General features: G+C 42.9%; 1 protein-coding gene across 1 annotated transcript in view; it reads right to left on the minus strand.

The window, feature by feature from the left end:
* LOC102979908 (ubiquitin-protein ligase E3B) overlaps positions 1-19006 on the minus strand; it is a 36191-nt gene that overhangs the window by 11106 nt on the left and 6079 nt on the right. The window contains exons 6-14 of the mRNA XM_028480535.2: positions 18512-18616; positions 16953-17049; positions 15621-15706; positions 14653-14735; positions 11205-11310; positions 10786-10906; positions 9612-9789; positions 9004-9167; positions 7697-7864 (exon numbers count right to left, since the gene is read on the minus strand). Of these exons, the coding sequence (XP_028336336.1) occupies positions 7697-7864; positions 9004-9167; positions 9612-9789; positions 10786-10906; positions 11205-11310; positions 14653-14735; positions 15621-15706; positions 16953-17049; positions 18512-18616 (1108 nt within the window). The remainder of the gene's footprint in view (positions 1-7696; positions 7865-9003; positions 9168-9611; positions 9790-10785; positions 10907-11204; positions 11311-14652; positions 14736-15620; positions 15707-16952; positions 17050-18511; positions 18617-19006) is intronic.

Here is a 19006-nt window from a genome sequence, read left to right on the forward strand (position 1 = left end):
ACAGCAAAGGAAACCATAAACAAGATGAAAAGACAACCCTCAGAATGGGAGAAAATATTTGCAAATGAAGCAACTGACAAAGGATTAATCTCCAAAATATACAAGCAGCTCACACAGCTCAATGTGAAAAAAACAAACAACCCAATCCAAAAATGCACAGAAGACCGAAGCAGACATTTTTCCAAAGAAGATTACAGATTGCCAACAAACACATGAAAGGATGCTCAACATCACTAATCATTGTCATAGCAAGATCCTTTCTGACCCACCTCCCAAAGAAATGGAAATAAAAACAAAAATAAACAAACGGGACCTAATGAAACTTAAAAGCTTTTGAACAGCAAAGGAAACCATAAACAAGATGAAAAGACAACCCTCAGAATGGGAGAAAATATTTGCAAATGAAGCAACTGACAAAGGATTAATCTCCAAAATATACAAGCAGCTCACACAGCTCAATGTGAAAAAAACAAACAACCCAATCCAAAAATGCACAGAAGACCGAAGCAGACATTTTTCCAAAGAAGATTACAGATTGCCAACAAACACATGAAAGGATGCTCAACATCACTAATCATTAGAGAAATGCAAATCAAAACTACAATGAGGGGCTTCCCTGGTGGCACAGTGGTTGAGAGTCCGCCTGACGATGCAGGGGACACGGATTCGTGTCCCGGTCTGGGAAGATCCCACATGCCGTGGAGCGGCTAGGCCCGTGAGCCATGACTGCTGAGCCTGTGCGTCCAGAGCCTGTGCTCTGCAATGGGAGAGGCCACAATAATGAGAGGCCCGCGTACTGCAAAAAAAAAAAAAAAAACCTACAATGAGGTATCACCTCACACCGGTCAGAATGGCCATCATCAAAAAATCTACAAACAATAAATGGTGGAGAGGGCATGGAAAAAAGGGAACCCTCTTGCACTGTTGGTGGGAATGTAAATTGATACACCCACTATGGAGAACAGTATGGAAATTACTTAAAAAACTAAAAATAGGACTACCATATGACTCAGCAATCCCACTACTGGGCATGTACCCTGAGAAAACCATAATTCAAAAATGTCATGTACCACAATATTCACTGCAGCACTATTTACAATAGCCAGAACATGGAAGCAACCTAAATGTCCATCGACAGATGAATGGATAAAGAAGATATCCATTCTTCTTTATATATGTGGCACATATATACAGTGCAATATTACTCAGCCATAAAAAGAAATGAAATTGAGTTATTTGTAGTGAGGGGGATGCACCTAGAGTCTGTCATACGGAGTGAAGTAAGTCATAAAGAGAAAAACAAATACCGTATGCTAACACATATATATGGAATCTAAAGAAAAAAAAATGGTTCTGAAGAACCCAGGGCAGGACAGGAATAAAGATGCAGATGTAGAGAATGGACCTGAGGACACGGGGAGGGGGAAGGGTAAGCTGAGACAAAGTGAGAGAGTGGCACTGACATATATACACTACCAAATGTAAAACAGGTAGTGGGAAGCAGCTGCAGAGCACAGGGAGATCAGCTCAGTGCTTTGTGACCACCTAGAGGGGTGGGATAGAGAGGGTGGGAGGGAGACGCAGGAGGGAGGGGATATGGGGATATATGTATACATATAGCTGATTCACTTTGTTATACAGCAGCAACTAACACAACAATGTAAAGCAATTATACCCCAATAAAGATGTTTAAAAAAAAAAACAAACAACAGGGTGACTAAATAGCCAATAGGTCAAGTAAGAAATCAAACGAGAAATTTAAAAAATACCTTGAGACAAGTGAAAACGGAAATAAAACATTTCAACATTTATGGCATGCAGCAAAGTGGTTCTAAGAGGGACGTTCATAGTGATTCATGCCTACCTCAAGAACAACAAAAATCTCAAACAATCTAATTTTTTACCTTAAGGAACTAGAAAAAGAATAAATGAAGCCCAAAGTTAGTAGAAAGAAGTAAATAACAAAGATCAGAGGATAAATAAATGAAATAGAGACTGAAAAGGGAACCAAAAAGATCAATGAAATTAAGAGCTGGTTCTTTGAAATAAAGTTGACAAATCTTTAGCTAGACTCACAAAAAAAAAAAAAAAAAAAAAAAAAAAAGAGGCTCAAATAAAATCAGAAATGAAAGAAGAGACAACTGATTGAAAAAATACAAAATATCCTAAGAGACTACTATGAACAATTATATGCCAAAAAACTGGACAACCTAGAAGAAATGGATAAATTCCTAGAAACATACAATCTTCTAAGACTGAATCATGAAGAAACAAATTCTGAACAGACCTATTACTAGTAAGGAAACTGAATCAAAAACCTCTCAACAAATAGAAGTCCAGGACCAGATGACTTCAATGATAAATTCTACCAAACATTCAAAGAAGAATTAATACCCATCCTTCTCAAACTCTTCCAAAAAACTGAAGAGGAGGGAATGCCTCCAAACCCATTTTACAAAGCCAGAATTACCCTGATATCAAAACCAGACAGACACAACAAAAAAAGAAAATTACAGGCCCTGATGAACATACATGCAAAAATCCTCAACAAAATATTAGCAAACTGAATTTGACAAGATATTAAAAAGATAATACACCATGATGATCAAAGGGGATTTATTCCAGGGATGCAAGGATGGTTCAGTATCTGCAAATCAATCAATGTGATACATCATATTAACAAAATGAAAGATAAAAATCACATTATCATCTCAATATATGCAGAAAAAACATCTGACAAAACTCAACATCCATTTATGATAAAAAAACTCTCAACAAAGTGGGTACAGAGGGGATGTACTTCAACATAATAAAGGCCATATATGAAAAGCCCACAGCTAATATCACTGTGAAAAGCTGAAAGCTTTTCCTTTAAGGTCAGGAACAAAACAAGGAGGCCCACTCTCACCACTTTTATTCAACATGGTACTGGAGGTCCTAGCCAGAACTAGGCAAGAAAAAATAAATAAATAAAAGGTATCCCAGTTGGAAAGGAAGAAGTAAGATTCACTATTTGAGATGATGTGATATTATATACAGAAAACCCTAAAGATTTCATTAAAAAAACTGTTAGAATAAATTAATTCAGTAGAATTGCAGGATACAAAACCCATATACAAAAATCTGTTGCTATCAGAAATGAACTATCAGAAATAGAAATTACAAAAGCAATCCCATTTACAACTGCAACAAAAAGAATAAAATATCTAGAATAAATTTAACCAAGTTCTGAAAGACCTGTACACTGAAAACTATACGACACTGATAAGGGACTTCCCTGGTAGGGCAGTGGTTAAGAATCTGCCTGCCAATGCAGGGGACACGGGCTCGAGCCCTGCTCCAGGAAGATCCCACACGCCGCGGAGCAACTAAGCCCATGTGCCACAACTCCTGAGCCTGCGCTCTAGGGCCCGCAAGCCACAACTACTGAGCCCATGTGCCACAACTACTGAAGCCCGTGTGCCTACAGAAGCCACCACAATGAGAAACCCGCACACCACAATAAAGAGTAGCCCCCACTTGCCTCAACTAGAGAAAGCCCGTGCGCAGCAATAAAGATCCAATGCAATGATAAGTAAATAAAAAATAAAATTAAATTAAATTAAAGACACTGATAAAAGAAATCAAAGAAGACACAAATAAATGGAAAGATATTTCATGCTCATGGACTGGAAGAATTAATATTGTTAAAATGTCCATACTACTCAAAGCAATCTATAGATTCAATGCAATCCCTATCAAAATTCCAATGGCATTTTTCAGAGAAATAGAATCAAAATTTGTATGGAACCAAGAAAGATCCTGAATGGAAAGCAATCTGGAGACAGAAGAACAAAGCTGGAGGCATCACGCACCCTGATTTCAAACTATATTACAAAGATACACAAAGATACAGTAATCAAAACAGTATGGTACTGGCATAAAAACAGACACACAGATCAATGGAACAGAACAGAGAGCCCGGAAATGAACCCATACATATATGGTCAATTAATTTACAACAAAGGAGGCAAGAATTTACAACGGGGAAAGAACAGTCTCTTCAATAAATGGTACTGGGAAAATGGGACAGCCACAGGCAAAAGAATGAAACTGGACTACTACCTTACACCATACATAAAAATAAACTCAAAATGGATTAAAGAATTGAATGTAAGATCTGAAACCATGAAACTCCTAAAAGAAATCACAGGCAGTAAGCTCTTTGACAAAGGTCTAGGAAATGATTTTTTTCAATCTGACTCCGAAAGCAAAATCAACAAAAGTAAAAATAAGCAAGTGGGACTACAACAAACTAAAAAGCTTCTGCAAGCAAAAGAAGCCATCAACAAAATGAAAAGGCAACCTATGGAATGGAAGAAAATATTTGCAAATCATATACCTGATAAGGGGTTAATATCCAAAATATATAAAGACCTCACGCAACTCAACAAAAAAACAAGTAATCTGATTAAAAAACAGTCAGAGGATCGGAATACATTTTTCCAGAGAAGACATACAAATGACCAACAGGCACATGTAAAGGTGCTCAACATCACTAACCATCTGGGAAATGCAAATCAAAACCACAATGATATATCACCTCACACCTGTTAGAATGGCTATTACCAAAAAGACAAGAAATAACTAGTGTTGGTGAGGATGTGGAGAAAAGGGAACCCTTGTGCACTGTTGCTGGAAATGTAAACTGGTGCAACCACTCTGGAAAACAGCATGGAGATTCCTCAAAAAAACTGAAAATAGAACTACCATGTGATTCCACAATTGCATTTCTGGGTATTCATCTGAGGAAAACAAAAACACTAATTTGAAAAGATGTATGTACCCCCTTGTTCACAGCAGCATTATTTACAATAGCCAAGATAAAGGAAACAACCCAAGTGTCCACCAATGGACAAATCGATAAAAAGATGTGGTGTGCATGTGTGCGCACGTGCACGCGCGCGCGCACACACACACACACACACAGGAATACTATTCAGCCATAAAAGAGAATGGTATCTCGTCATTTGTGACAACATGGATGGCCCTTGAGGTCATTGTACTAACTGAAATAAGTCAGAGAAAGACAAATACCATATAATCTCACTTATATGTAAAAACTGAAAAACAAAGAAAAAAAACCCAAGCTCATAGATACAGAGAACAGATTGGTCTACCTATGGTTGCTGGGGCAGGGGGTTGGTGGTAGGGGAAAGGTTAGAAAAATGGGTGAAGGGGATCAAAGAGGACAAACTTCAAGTTATAAAATAGATAAATCATGGGGATGTAAAGTACAGCATGGTGACTATAGTTAATAACATATACTGCATTTCTGTAAGTTACTAAGAGGGTAGATCTTAAAAGTCTTTAACACAAGAAAAAAAAGAAAAAAATTTAACAATGTATGGTGATGGATGTTAACTAGCCTTACTGTGTTGATCATTTTGCAATGTGTACAAATATCAAATCATGTTGTATACCTGAAACTAAGATAACGTTACCTGTCAACTATACCTCAATTAGAAAAAAATGGAGTAAGAAGTTACAATGCAGAGATCACAGGTATACTTCTACAGGACAAATATACTCATTTACAGCAATGATATACCAATTCAATGAGGGCTACATCCCGAGCAACTTAGATAGAAATGAAGATGCCGTGCTCTGGAGAGCCGGGTCAGAGGAGCAGCACGTAGCTCCAGGACCAACATGCGTATGTGAGGAGCACGAACAAAGACATTTTGTAAATTGTGAGAGCAGAAAAACAGCAGTATTTTTAAAACAAGTATGCTATTTTCTATAATCTAGTTTGTGTATAGTTTTATGTATAGCCAAGCTAATAGAACGAATATTATACATATACTTTAGACTAGCTTATCTTCATTTTTAAAATCATGTATTTTTTTCCCCTTTTCTTTTTTTGGCCACGCAGCGCAGCTTGTGGGATCATAGTTCCCCAACCAGGGACTGAACCCGGGCCCTGGCAGTGAAAGAGCTGAGTCCTAACCACTGTACCGCCAGGGAATTCCCTAAAATCATATACTTTCAAATTGGCCCAAAAACTTGTTTTTCGATTCTCTCATTGGGACAATGGGGGATGCTTAATGTGGTTATCTTAAAAAGGTGGACACAGGCTATAACCTCAAAATCATCTCACTCAGTATGCTTCCCAGACCCTCCCACTGTGCTGGGGTGCCAGCTCATCTGAGCCCCTTCTCCTTCTGCACTCTCCTTAGGGAAATGGCCCTCAGGCCCAGGCCTTTCACCCCACCCCTTTGCTCAACCCTCCACACAGTACACAGTATGCTGGCTTGGCATCTCTGCTGCAGGTTCAGCAGGTACCTTACACTCATCACAGCCAAACAGAACTCTCGATGGCCCCCTCCACCTCCTGTCCCCCGATCCAAGCTAGTCATCCCCTAGGCTCAGCAAATGGCCCCACCATCCACACAGTTGCTTGGGCCAGAAATCTGGCAACATCTCTGAAACGTATAGTCCTCACTCCCCCAAATCCAATCTACCAGTAAGACCTGTAAACTCCACTCCTGGAGTGGACTGTAAATCCTCCTGCTTCCATCTCCATCAGCCCAGTGGTTCGCAACCAGGGATGATTTTGCACACCGCCCCACCCCAGGGGGCATTTGACAATGTTTGGAGACATGTACAGTTGTCAGAAGTGGGAGAGAGGTGCTACTGGAATTTATGGGTAGGGTCAGGGACTGCTAAACATCCTACAATGGATAGGATGCCCTCCACAACAAAGAATTATCTGGCCCCAAATGTCAACAGTGCTAAGGCTGAGAAACCCTGACCTAGTCCAAGTCAACAAGGTCTCTCATTATTTTCACTGTCACAGTGTCCTTCATTATATTAAATATACTTTCCTCTTACTTATCATTGTTCTCCTCACTACTACAGTGTAATCCTCTTGGGAACACAGACCTTGGCTGTCTTATTCCCCTCTGCATCCTCAGCGCCTGGCACACATAGGTGCTCTATAAATATCTGAAGATGAGTAAGTGTGAAAGACAGAAGGAGCAGCAATTTGATTTAAAAAATGTAAAATGTAACAGAGAAGTTCTTAACCCTTTATGCAGTCAACAGCTTCAAGGTTTACAGACGTTTTGTCCTCGTAACACCCATCACACTAACAACTCCTGTGCTACTCACAGCAGGGACTTTGTTCCTTGCTCAGCTAAAAAGGAAAATGTCGGGCATATCCATGCAATGAGATCTTATGCAGCCAATAAAAATGAGGTTTTTAAAGAATTCTGACATGATAAAATGCTTATAATGTGATTAATGGAAAGGGAAAAATAAAACTATGTATTTCAATCTAAATATATACTTATGTAACACACTCAGGATCAGGTGGTTATCTATGGACTGTAGGATTAAGAGTGGTTTAAGTTTTCTTTTTTCTGCTTCCTTGTCTTTTCTAGTTTTCTATTCATAAAAAATTATTAACTTTTAAAAAAGCAAGTTGCACTTCATAATGAAAATAAAAGCCAGGTCACAGGAACAAACTAGAAGTGCTAGGACTGCAATGACCTTAAGCTATTTAACTGAAGAGAATCAAGCTCTAAGAACAGCTCAAAAACACCCTTCTTCAGAATTTATTTTCTGAGTCAAGGAAGCCAGGAGAGAATCAACTTCTAAGAAAACTTGTCTGGCAAATGTGAGAGACGGCAGAGACCGCCTCAGGACTCCAGACCTGTGAGTATCTGCAGCCGGATCTGGGTGAGAGTCGTCAGCGAGGTCTGGTAGAGGACGCAGACGTTGCAAACCTTCTGTACCTCCGCAGAATCAACACGTTTACCCCCAACAGGCCTGAGGATATTCCGAACTGACGCCGACTTCTGAAATGCACGCTTCAGGAGAGCTGGCGTGGAGAGGAGGAGGAACGTGTGAGCAGAACTTCAGCCATCTGCCAAACTCCACCCCATAAAGGGAACAGCACTTCAGTAAAGCTCCTAATTTCCAGCCAGAGCCAGACAGTGAGGCTGCAGCTTTGATTCAGATCACCTCTTTCAGATAAATCAGAAAAGCAGTAACAAAAGGTTTTTAGACAGAACACAAAGACCTCTTTAGAACAGCACAAGATCTGTCAGAACAAGCCAAACATATTTGATTCTTACTGTGGATTCTTTTACTGTAACCACTTAACTTCAGGACCCACAAAGGTGAAACTTCCAAGGACTGAATTAAGGGAAGAGGAGCAAAAGTGGGGGGCCTGGCTAATCCCCAATGTTCTGTGCTTTCAGAGGGAAGTAGGAACATCAACCTCAAGTACTCATCATCAGTTTGGGGTTGCACTCTCGTTTTACACCCTCGCATCTATATCCTGCTGAAGTTTCACTGAGCCCGTGCTCACTGACAGCTACAAGATGGAGCTTTGTGACACACCGGGTGGCAGAGGAAAAACCACACTGAACCTGGCAATCTGCCATAGGCAAGTAACTCCACTGAATTATGTGTTAACAGCATTGCCTTACTTTTATCAGAGTGCGCAATTAGAAACCTTTCCAAGGAACCCATTAGTGACCCTGCAAACAGGGATGCCGCTGAGGTAGCCTGGTCAGTGACCACTACCACCTGTATAAGGAGCTCCACAGGGGAGATTTATTTCACAATTAGGAACTCAGAAAAGCTCTACTTCCCCTAAGAAATATCTTCCTCCTTCTTCCTACTAATGAGAAGTAATAAAGGGTCCAGAAATCCCTTTTCATTTTTGGCCACTCGAAATTCAGAGCCAAATGGAAGTTCAGAGATAAGCACGGCAGCCCTCATGGATCATCTGTGGATGTTCTCTCCACACAACCTTGATTTTGTTCACACAGTTACATTTCCCTAGTCCTTGTTTACTATCCCTAAGGACTTCCAGTCACTGTTTTGCTAAACGTGAATTTGATTTAAGCTGTCTCAAAATCTTCAGGGGAGAAGTTGGAGGTCACATGACAGAGGAGAGCAGGTACACAGGGCCAGTCAGGCACTGCACTTTGGGGAAGGAGAGCCACTCACTCTTCACGGGAAGCACATTCTGTGGGGATGCTGGCGGCGCGTGGACCGGCTCCTGGTTCTCCAGCAGCTTCTTGCTCAGGATGTCACTGAAGAAGATCCGGATCAGAGGCACCCCCCACAGGAACTGCAGCTGTCTGGTGACCAAGGGCATGGACTCGTTAAGGCTAGGAGAGAGCAGGAGAGCGGGCACGTCAGTTCCACCTGCTGGATGGCCACACGGAAGGGTAGCTGGGGACTGCCACTCAGCACGGCAAGTAAGATGCTAAAAGAGAAGTGGGATCCACAAATTGTCGCTGAGGCCTGGATGCAAAAGGCACCAACCTCCTTCTTGGCTCTCTCGCTCCACACAGACTTCCTGTGCTGCCAGCAGCACTGTTGCTCCCCCCAGGCCCCACGTGTCACAGTCACTTCCCAGACACACTCTATCTGTTCTTCATCCTAATTCCATCCTGTTTACCACCCAGTCGACAAAAGCTTCCTGATGCCTACCGCGTTGTCCTCTTCATAGCTGGCTTGCAGGCCTGGCCCAAAATCTCGATGAAAGGGGGAAGTGGTGGAAGAGAGGCAGGCGGAGACAAGGAAGACAGTGATCTGCCTCCAGGACTCACCCATAGTCCACGGATTGGGAGAACCAGCCAAGGACAGGGTGCCAGTGGGTCAGGTTGGATTTCTTCTGGGACACGTACTTCTGACAGTAGCAGAGCATTTGGGTGAGCAAACTCACAAACCCATCTGTCTCCTCCTCTAACACCCTGGGGCTGAGGGAGCCCAAGTGCAGGAGGTTGCCTACGAAGAGAGAAGGCTGAGTGAGGTAGGCCCGGACAGACACGCTTCCTCACCTCCCAGCCCTGCTCTCTGCCTGGGGCTCATGCGTCCATGTCTACGTGCAGGAAGAAATTCCACGTAGAGAAGAACCCATCAGTGCTGGGGCTGCAGTGCTGTGCAGGGCTTAGAAACAGTCAGACCTGGCCTCAAATCCTGGTTCTGCCAGAGGCGAGCTAGGTGACCCTCAACCCACTTCTTGAGTCTCTGCTCATCTGCAAGCCTGGAGTGATGATCCTCACTCTTGACGTGAGGACTATATGAAGTAACGTGTAGAATGTCAGGTACACAGATTTTTAAGTTAGTATAACATTTTCTTACACCAAGATTCTAAAACCAAGGGTCAACACAGAAATGACCTTCTGAAGAATAGCTGAAAGTCCTGGAAAACCACTGTCATTCAGTGTTCACTGAATTTATTTAACGTTTTCTGTGAGGACTCTTACCATCAACTCCCTTAAAATGTAGCCCCAAGAACCTTTTTCTATGTAAAATAAATTTCCTCTAATTAGGCAACGAGAGCTGTGTACCTCTGCTGTTTCAAATGCTTCTCTATCCCCAAACCCTTTCCTCATCTCAATGAAAACACTGTGAAATAGACATTGTAGACCCTACTCTGATCTAAGCCCCACCCAACTGTGCTCTCTTCTCTCTTGAGATGAGAATTATCCAGGTAACTCAACACGTTTTCATTTTTCCCTTGGCTGCCAGGAAGCTAAGGGCTGAAATTTAACATTCATTTACAGTCACTCAGCTAGTTTGCCAGGCTGAGGTATTTTTCCATGTGATTTTCAATTTCAAGTGTCTACTTACACTGTTTACCTCATTACCTGTCTTTTATTGTAAGCACTTCCAACTTTTACTAAAAACAGCTTGTGGCCTCCAGAATGGTGGAAAGCAAAACACCTGGGCTTTTCCCAACGCCCAGAACACAATAAAATTCCAGCCATAGATACTTACCCATGAGACAAAGTGTATGGCATCCTTCTAAACTTTCACATACATCACGGCATCGATCTTCGTCTCTTAAAAATGTGATGAATTTACGGAGCATGTCATGAGATTCTAAAATAGCGAGGCGCTGCAAACAATCGCAGACTGTTAAAGCGGAAGCTGATAAAAGGAGCTTCCCACCAGAGTGTGAACTCTATCCCTGCAGATCACCCCCTAGCTGCCAGACATGTTATCCATCACCAAGAAGAAAATGAACAAAGATGAGACCCCTTTTCTTTGGGCTTCTAACACAAGTGTGTCTACGGTAGATACTGATTTAGGAGAACCATCAGGAGACGAGGTAGAAATTAACAGAGAAAACATTTTACTTTCTATTTTAAGGACAAAGTCAAAGATGGAATTGGGGGAATTCAGAGCCCACTCACCTCGGGGGTCACTGTGCTGAGATGAGTCACGAGAGCGGGCACGGACACAATGTGAATGAGCAACGGCCGGATCAGATTGTCTGAAAATTGTGCAGCAATCACAGGGCTAGACACAGACATATCACCTTACTCAGACACGTTTAATGTGAACCTGGAACAAAAGAACCACCCTACCAACACCCCCAAATCCCTTGGAATTATGCTTCACAGGACTTCTAGGAAGACTGAAGGCTGAAAATGGGCCCATTCACTGGGGGAAGGTTGAATAAGTGATACTTTAGTCTATGACGCAGCTATGAAAAATCAATTTATTGAAGTGTTACTGACATGAGAGAATCCTCATGCTATAATCAACTTAAAAAAAAAGCATAATGAGAAACTATATACATGGGAGAGGAGGATGGTGATAGTGATTGGAAAGGAGGAAAAGAGGGGCTTCTGGGGTGCTGCTACTGTTGTTCTATTTCACAGGTGGGGTGGTGTTTACATGGGTATGTTTACTGGGTTATAACTCACCAATAACTCATACTTCAATTAAGCAATTTATTCTGAATATATATCCAGATAATAAATGGAACAAGGTGAGTTTGGGAAGGTTCCCATGGGCCATTAACTTAAGAAATATATATTGATCTTAGAATATAAAAATGTGTTGAATATATGAAGTATAAAGAGTAAGGATAAAAAGTGTGGGCTCTGGAGTCAGATGGCCCAGGTTTAATTCCAGGCCCTGCCCCTCCCGGCTGTGTGACCAAGGGCATGTGACCTAACCTCTCTGGGCCTTAGCTGCCTCATTTATAAAATGGAGGTAAGAGAATGTGGTGAGGAGTCAGTTAATGTGTGTAGAAGTCTTAAAACAACGTGCAACCCATGAATGTTAGCTAGTTGTGTTATAGGACTTGGTGATCACATCTAAACATAACAGTTATGACTTCATAGACTTTTAGTAGTAGTATCTATATATTGTATGACAAAACCACTGAATATCTTGTTTTACAAGGTCCTGGTCCTGTTCAATTACTTACAAATATTCAGAGGAGGAAAAAAAGTGCACTGTGCAAGAAAAAGGCTTTAAAACAGCCCGGCCTTAACAAGTGAGTCAATGGATTCTGACATATGGAAAGAAAAAGCTTAAAATGATGGACGCTATTATATTCTCAAAGGAGAAGAAACGTGGTGGAATGACTAGATGACCCTCTTGGTGGATCACAGTGTGAACTGCAGCCACAGTGGGACAGGGAAAGGATGCTGGGATGGAAAGACGACTTGTGTTCTTGGGAGATGGAAGACAGGGGAGCTACAGGATGCTGCTGCGCTCCTGGGCTCAGGCGTCTGTGTGTCAATCCTCCGCTGTCTCTGACAGAGGAGAGGGTGGGTGATGCTGCTGGAATGAGCTGCTCAGGTGACTCAGGAGAGGGAGCTGCAGTAAACCTGATTCTAGGAAAACGTGTTATGACTCATTATATACATCTCTATGTAACTCCTCTCAAAGTATGTAACGAATGTATGACTGTTACCGAGATAATTTGTTCTACTTCTTTAATCATAGCATAACCGGTCGTATTCTGTTCCTGTTATGAAGGTCTAGCCTCTAGAGGTGTGCTGTCCAATGCAGTAGCCACTGGCCACATGTCAGGGGCTACTGAGCACATAAAATATGGCTAGGCCAAATTCCTATGTTTTAAGTGTAAAATATCCACCACTTTTTGAGGACTCAGCACGGAAAGAAAAATTAATAAATTATCTAATTTTAAGTAAAATAAATAATTTAAAAGTATTGATTCCATGCAAAAATGATAAATCTGGATATAGCAGTTTATATCAAATATATCGTTTGATCAAGTTCCCCTTTCTTTTGACTTTTTTTTTTTTTTTTTTGCAGTATGCGAGCCTCTCACTGTTGTGGCCTCTCCCGCCGCGAAGCACAGGCTCTGGACGCGCAGGCTCAGCGGCCATAGCTCACGGGCCCAGCCGCTCCACGGCACGTGGGATCTTCCCAGACCGGGGCACGAACCTGTGTCCCCTGCCTCGGTAGGCGGACTCTCAACCACTGCGCCACCACGGAAGCCCTTTTGACTTATTTAATGTGGTTCTCATCATATTTCTATTGGACGGTGTAGACCAGCCTTGTCCAATAGAACTTCTGGTGATGATGAAAATGTTTCACATTTGTGCTGTCAATATGGTTTTCAACTAGTCACGTGGCCCCTCAGCACTTGAAATGTGGCTAATGAAACCAAGGAACTGAATTCTTAATTTTATTTAATTTTAATAAATTTCCATTTAAACAGCCCCACGTGGCTAATGGTTAGTAGAAAACACAGTCTAGATCAGGTCGGAAAACTGTGGCCCACAGGTCAAAAACTGCCCACTGCCTGTTTTTGTAAATAAAGTTTTAGTGGAACACACAGCCGTTCTCATTTGTGTATGTACTGTCTATGGCTGCTTGGCGGCTATAGTGGCACAGTAGTTGTGACAGAAGCTGCGTAGCCCACAGAACCGAAAATATTTACTAGCTGGCCTTTTGCAGAAAAAGTTTGCCAACCTATAATCTAGACCATCATTTTTCAAATTGGTGTTCCATGGAAAATGATTCCACAGGATAGTAACAGACACGTTCCATCATCTAAAACTTGGGCGAGAGTACTCCATGTTCAGATATGTTTGGGTCAAATCAGGTTAAACAAGCCCAAAGAGTTTGCTACCAGAGGATGTGTCAGAGCTTTCAGCAGGAAGGTGCCCGGTGAATTACCAGGAAGGGGCAGACAGGCAGCTTTACCAAGCTGGTTTGAACACAACACTCCTTCTTTCCCAAGTTATTATTTCCTTGGGGATGAAGATTATCTCAGATTATCAAGCTATCTTATTAACAACTCCCCAAGTTACTGCTCCTTTCAACAGTCTAAGTATGTTCTGGACCCATTAACAAGCACAGCTCTTTACACTTGGCAGTTCTCAGACTTGCTGGTATGATTTCTATCAGGAAATAGTTAGCTTCTTAAGTACTTTACATCTCCAAACTGACTAAGTGAAGATAAATATCACATCCTCTCTGGTCCTCCGAACTCTAGTGTCTTAAACGTGTGTTTGCAACACTATTCCCTGAATCCTTTCACCCTGCCCTTTGCTGGGCCTCTTTCAGCTCTTAGGTTTCCTTTATCAATTAAAAGCGCAAAAGGAAAAATGTTCGTTTCTTGGGCCCTGGCAGAATAAAAGCAATTCATTTTGAATAGCTTCCCTCAAATCCTGATGCAAAAACATTCAAGGGTACAGCCGGAAGATTATGAACAGGGCAGTCACAGATGTGTCATTTTCTTAAGAACAACACTCCCTGTAAATTCTAACAAAGTGGGCAAGCCCGTACCTAACACAAGTAATAAGAGAAGAAAAGCAGGAGAAGCAGGCCTTCAGAAGCATGCCAGCTCCTCAGGTGCAGTTTCTTACTTACCGCATTGCTAGGGAAAAGGCTGCTGTTAAAGTGCCTTTGGACAGACAAGGCCGGGGTCTCGCCAGGCCACGGGTTAACAATACCTGCAAAGAACATTGTAATTGGTCAGGGGGCGACGCCAACTTTATATTCATGTGCACGTAAAAAATGCACAGTAAGTGCTTCAGATAAAAAACTGTACTGGAATGTTTCTAAAAAATGAAAGAAAAGCAATGGGTATGTATGGAGGTTCACTGTACCATTCTCTCTCTCTACTTTAAATATTAAACTTGACTTTTTAAAAATAATAAATAGTTAAAAAAATTAGCAGCCGATAAAAAGAACACCAGATTTAACATATCAATTATTTTAGAAGCAATTCAGAGTTATGGCATCAAGTAGACGCTTCCACTGAGATGAACTGTTGAGAATCCACCTTTGGTTGCCACAGCACCTCGCAGGTTGTCGTGAGGAGAAAGTGAAACCCAACCAGGAAAGAGCCCATCTCAGTGCCAGGCGGGAGGACGGCCTAGATCAATGTCACTTCTCAAACTCAAGAATTCCAAAGTGTCAATACTTTTCAACAGTGATGTTACATTTCTGACAATTCCCTGGATGTACGAACTGGCACGATAACATGCAGTGTGGACGGAAGGCTGTTTGAGGACACAGAGCTAGAAATACGATTCCAGACACCAATCAAGAAGGAAGCTGAGGAAATACATCCTGAGGCCTCCTTCCTGAGTTTAAGTCTCAGATGACTGGATTATCCTCAGAGTCAAAAATGTAGCACAATGAAGGGGTCCCCGTCACTGTCCTCCCTTCACACAAATCGAGAGGGTCTCAAAGCCGGGGCTGGGGAGGGAGGAGAGGGCGCTTCCTGCAGAAAGCGCTTCTGTGAGGAGGGCAGCAGATATGCCGAAATCGGAGGTAAAAACCCAAGTTCAGGTATGGAGAGTGATTCCCATATTAGGGATGGGGTCACAGACCTGCAGCACAGAATAAAATCCATGCTGGTTGAGATGGCCCATTATATTTGCACAAATGTGGTTCATGGCTGGTCGAAGACTCTCACCTAAACAAAGAAAAAAGTCTGAGAAAAAAAATCTCTGACCATAATGTTAACTGTTTACATGCCCCAGGCCCCAGGCTGCAAGGAAACGAGAGCTCCTCTGGCTTGCCTTCCTGCTCCCCTTGGGTCTTGCACCAGAGGACAGGGAGACACCACATCTACGGAATTCTCTCTCCTGCAAGGCCCGGTGGAAGCGTAACCTCTTAGGTGACAGGACCTATGGTTTCCCAGAAGTATCATCCCCGGCCTCCAAGCTCCTGCAGCACATTTTCTACTTCCCTCCGAGGGCCTAGCACTTTCTACCCCCGGTGATTACCTCCTCTCCCCACTGGGATACAAGCTCCCTGGCAGGGCCCAGAACGTATGGAGTTTTAAATCCTCCCCAGAGTCCAGGATCATGACTTAAATGAACCCTCCTTCCTGGCCTGGAGCCTTGGCACACAGTTTCCTCTGCTTCAGAGTCCTGCCCCACCTCTGTGCTCTGCAAACTCCACCTCCCCCTGCAGCTCTCAGCTCAGATGTCACTGCTTCAGGAAAGGCCGAGCCCCACATAAGGCAAGGCCTCCCTCCCCACTGCACTCTCGTTTCTCCTGGGCTCTTCCTTCCAAGCACCCCTTGTCACTGTTGTCATGACCTACATACCCACGTATCCTACTCAGATATTCATATATATACGACCTCTCTTTAGTGTCTGTCTTCTCCCCACCCCGCCAGACTCAGGCGCTGTGAGGAAGGGCGGGCACACAGAGTTCAGCACCTAAAGCCCCCGGAGGGCAGTGACCTCTCCCCTATCTCCAGTGCCTGCAGAGCGTCTGGCACACAGCAGGCTACTGGGTGAATGGATAAATAAAGTGAATGTATGAAACACGTAAGGCCAAGTTCAGTGTTCAAGGAAGAAGGCAGCTTTACCATGCAATTTTATGGGCAAAATAGAATTATTTGCTGCCGAATATTCTCCAAATGAAATGACGAGGCTTAAGTGAATATTATTGATCTGGAGGCTGAAATGCTGTGGGAGTTGTAACAAATGAGCTCAGAGGCATTGTGCCTTCAAACGTAAATTCCAAGAAGGGAGAGAGTTGAGCACACGATACTGAACTTATCCTAGATGCCATAGTGCAACGTCTCCACGTGTGTGGTTCTAGGGCCTTCCCTGAGGCTTGTGGTGGCAAAAATACTTCTTGAAAAGGTCCCCGAACTCTCCATGGAAACACTACTTAGGAAAGATTTTGAAGCAAGTCCCACAAACCTTTTCCCCGGAGAATTTTCCATGTTGAAGTGTCTGTAAAGCTGATAAGCATCGTGAGGTACAGTGTGATGAGTTTGGAGTCTTGTAAAATTTCAGGCTAAAAACAATAAAGAGAGTAAGATTAAGACACAAGCCCTCCAGTCCAAGACAGTAGAGCAACCGTTTTACAACTTTTCTGAATGCAAACAAACAAGTCAGGATTCTAAGTCTTTATTCTTTTTCTCTTAAGGAATGACCACTACAGGAGTTGAACAACAGGGATTTCAGCACACTAGTGCTTGACCATAGAATTGAAATGCTCTTGGGAATGGAGAATTGAGAATTCTTAGAAAACAAGATGACCAGGGCTGGCCTGCTACATGTATGCATTTAGTATTTAACATATGTATGCATGTACACTGGAGCAACAGAGTATAAATGCAATTGAACATAACAAGGACTCTGGGCTCAGACTTTTGGCTTTACCACTTACTAGCTGTGTGATCTTGGGCAAGTTTCTTAACCTCTCTGTACTTCAGCTTCCTCCTCTGTTGACTAGGGACAGTAACACTGCTTCCTTCGTTTAGTTGTTGTGAGAAATAAATGTATTAATGAATATATAAAGCACTAAGAACAGTGCCTCGCACACAGAGAACACTATATATTGATACTATTGGCTATTACTATAATGATGATTATAATTCATGCTTGATGCTGGGTCAAGACCAAGAGAGCCATTCACAAGTGCCTTGAGAGAGATGTCTGGGAATGGATCACTGGGTGCTCTGGGGACATCTGCTCCAGTGCTCAGTTACTACCAGAGTCCTTGCCAAGCCTCTGCCCCTGAAACTTCTCCCTCCCTGCGTGCAAGTGGAAATGGCTGCTGTTTGTGCACACTCACACCCCTGCCCACCTTCCCATAACACAAGGGTGGGCACTGGACCATGCAGGGCTGGTGGCAGTACCCCACCCATCTTGCCACTGTGACCAGTTCAGGGTTGAGACCAGGATCCCACTGGACCTTTATGAGTTCTCCCAGATTTCTGAATCTATGGGGGAAGCCTCCCTTTTGTCTTTGGTCAAGACAGTCAGGATGTGAGGATAGAACTGCCAGCTGCCATGATTACAGTGGGAGAGGGCAAGGTGATTCCAAAAGGGAGCACACATGAAAGAGGGAAAGAGAGGGAAAAATCCAGAAGGCCCCTGGCTCTAGTATGTATTACCAGCTGCATTCATGTTGGGTTTCTGCACTGTAACAAGGGGCCTGACTAGTATAATAATGCCAGCTACAAAGTATCCACTATATCAAAAGCACTGAAAGGAAGACAAGATTCCCTGGCATCAAGACTGTGGTAAGTGCAGGTCAATGTTCAAAATGCCGTGCATGAAAGAAGCTCTCAAGTTGATAACAGCATCTAACTCACTCTCTCTGGGAACAGGGGCTCCAGTAATTCTTTACTAGACTCCAACTGATACATCACAAAGGTATAACCTAGGAGGGAACCACGAGGACTCCGAAAATACATTCTACAGGCCTCAAGTGGGAGGGACAGATTTACAGTCTTGTTTTTATTTTTTACCTTGAGCTGCTCAAGAAACTCACAGCAATACCACAGAACGTCTTTGATCTGTTTAATCCACAGGAGGGTGAGATCCTTGGAAAGAGCCAGGGACACGTACCATACCTACAGACAGGAGAAAGAGAAATGTAAGGGCAGCTACAGGGATCAAATGACACACATTCCAGCTACTGGAATGGGACCAATTAGCTAGGTCCAGAGCCAGATAAGGCAGGGGGATGAACAGAAAAATAAGCAGCAAGGAGAACTTATTTTAACACTAAACCCAAAGGTAAAAATAGCCTGGTAAGCGGATTTACCATCCTGAGTATGAGGCAGGAACAGAACACAGCTTCTTGGATAATGCAAAGACGAGGGAATTCACCTCTACTTTGTTAATGCTTTCGATCCATTACTTATTTGCACATGGGTGTGAACATGCAGAGTCACACACAACAGTCAGAACATTCAACAGGAATTTTCAGAGGCAAACAGGCCAGCTTGAGGGGTCGTGGG

This window comes from Physeter macrocephalus, chromosome 19, assembly GCF_002837175.3.
Source record: "Physeter macrocephalus isolate SW-GA chromosome 19, ASM283717v5, whole genome shotgun sequence".
Taxonomy (NCBI): Eukaryota; Metazoa; Chordata; class Mammalia; order Artiodactyla; family Physeteridae; genus Physeter; species Physeter macrocephalus.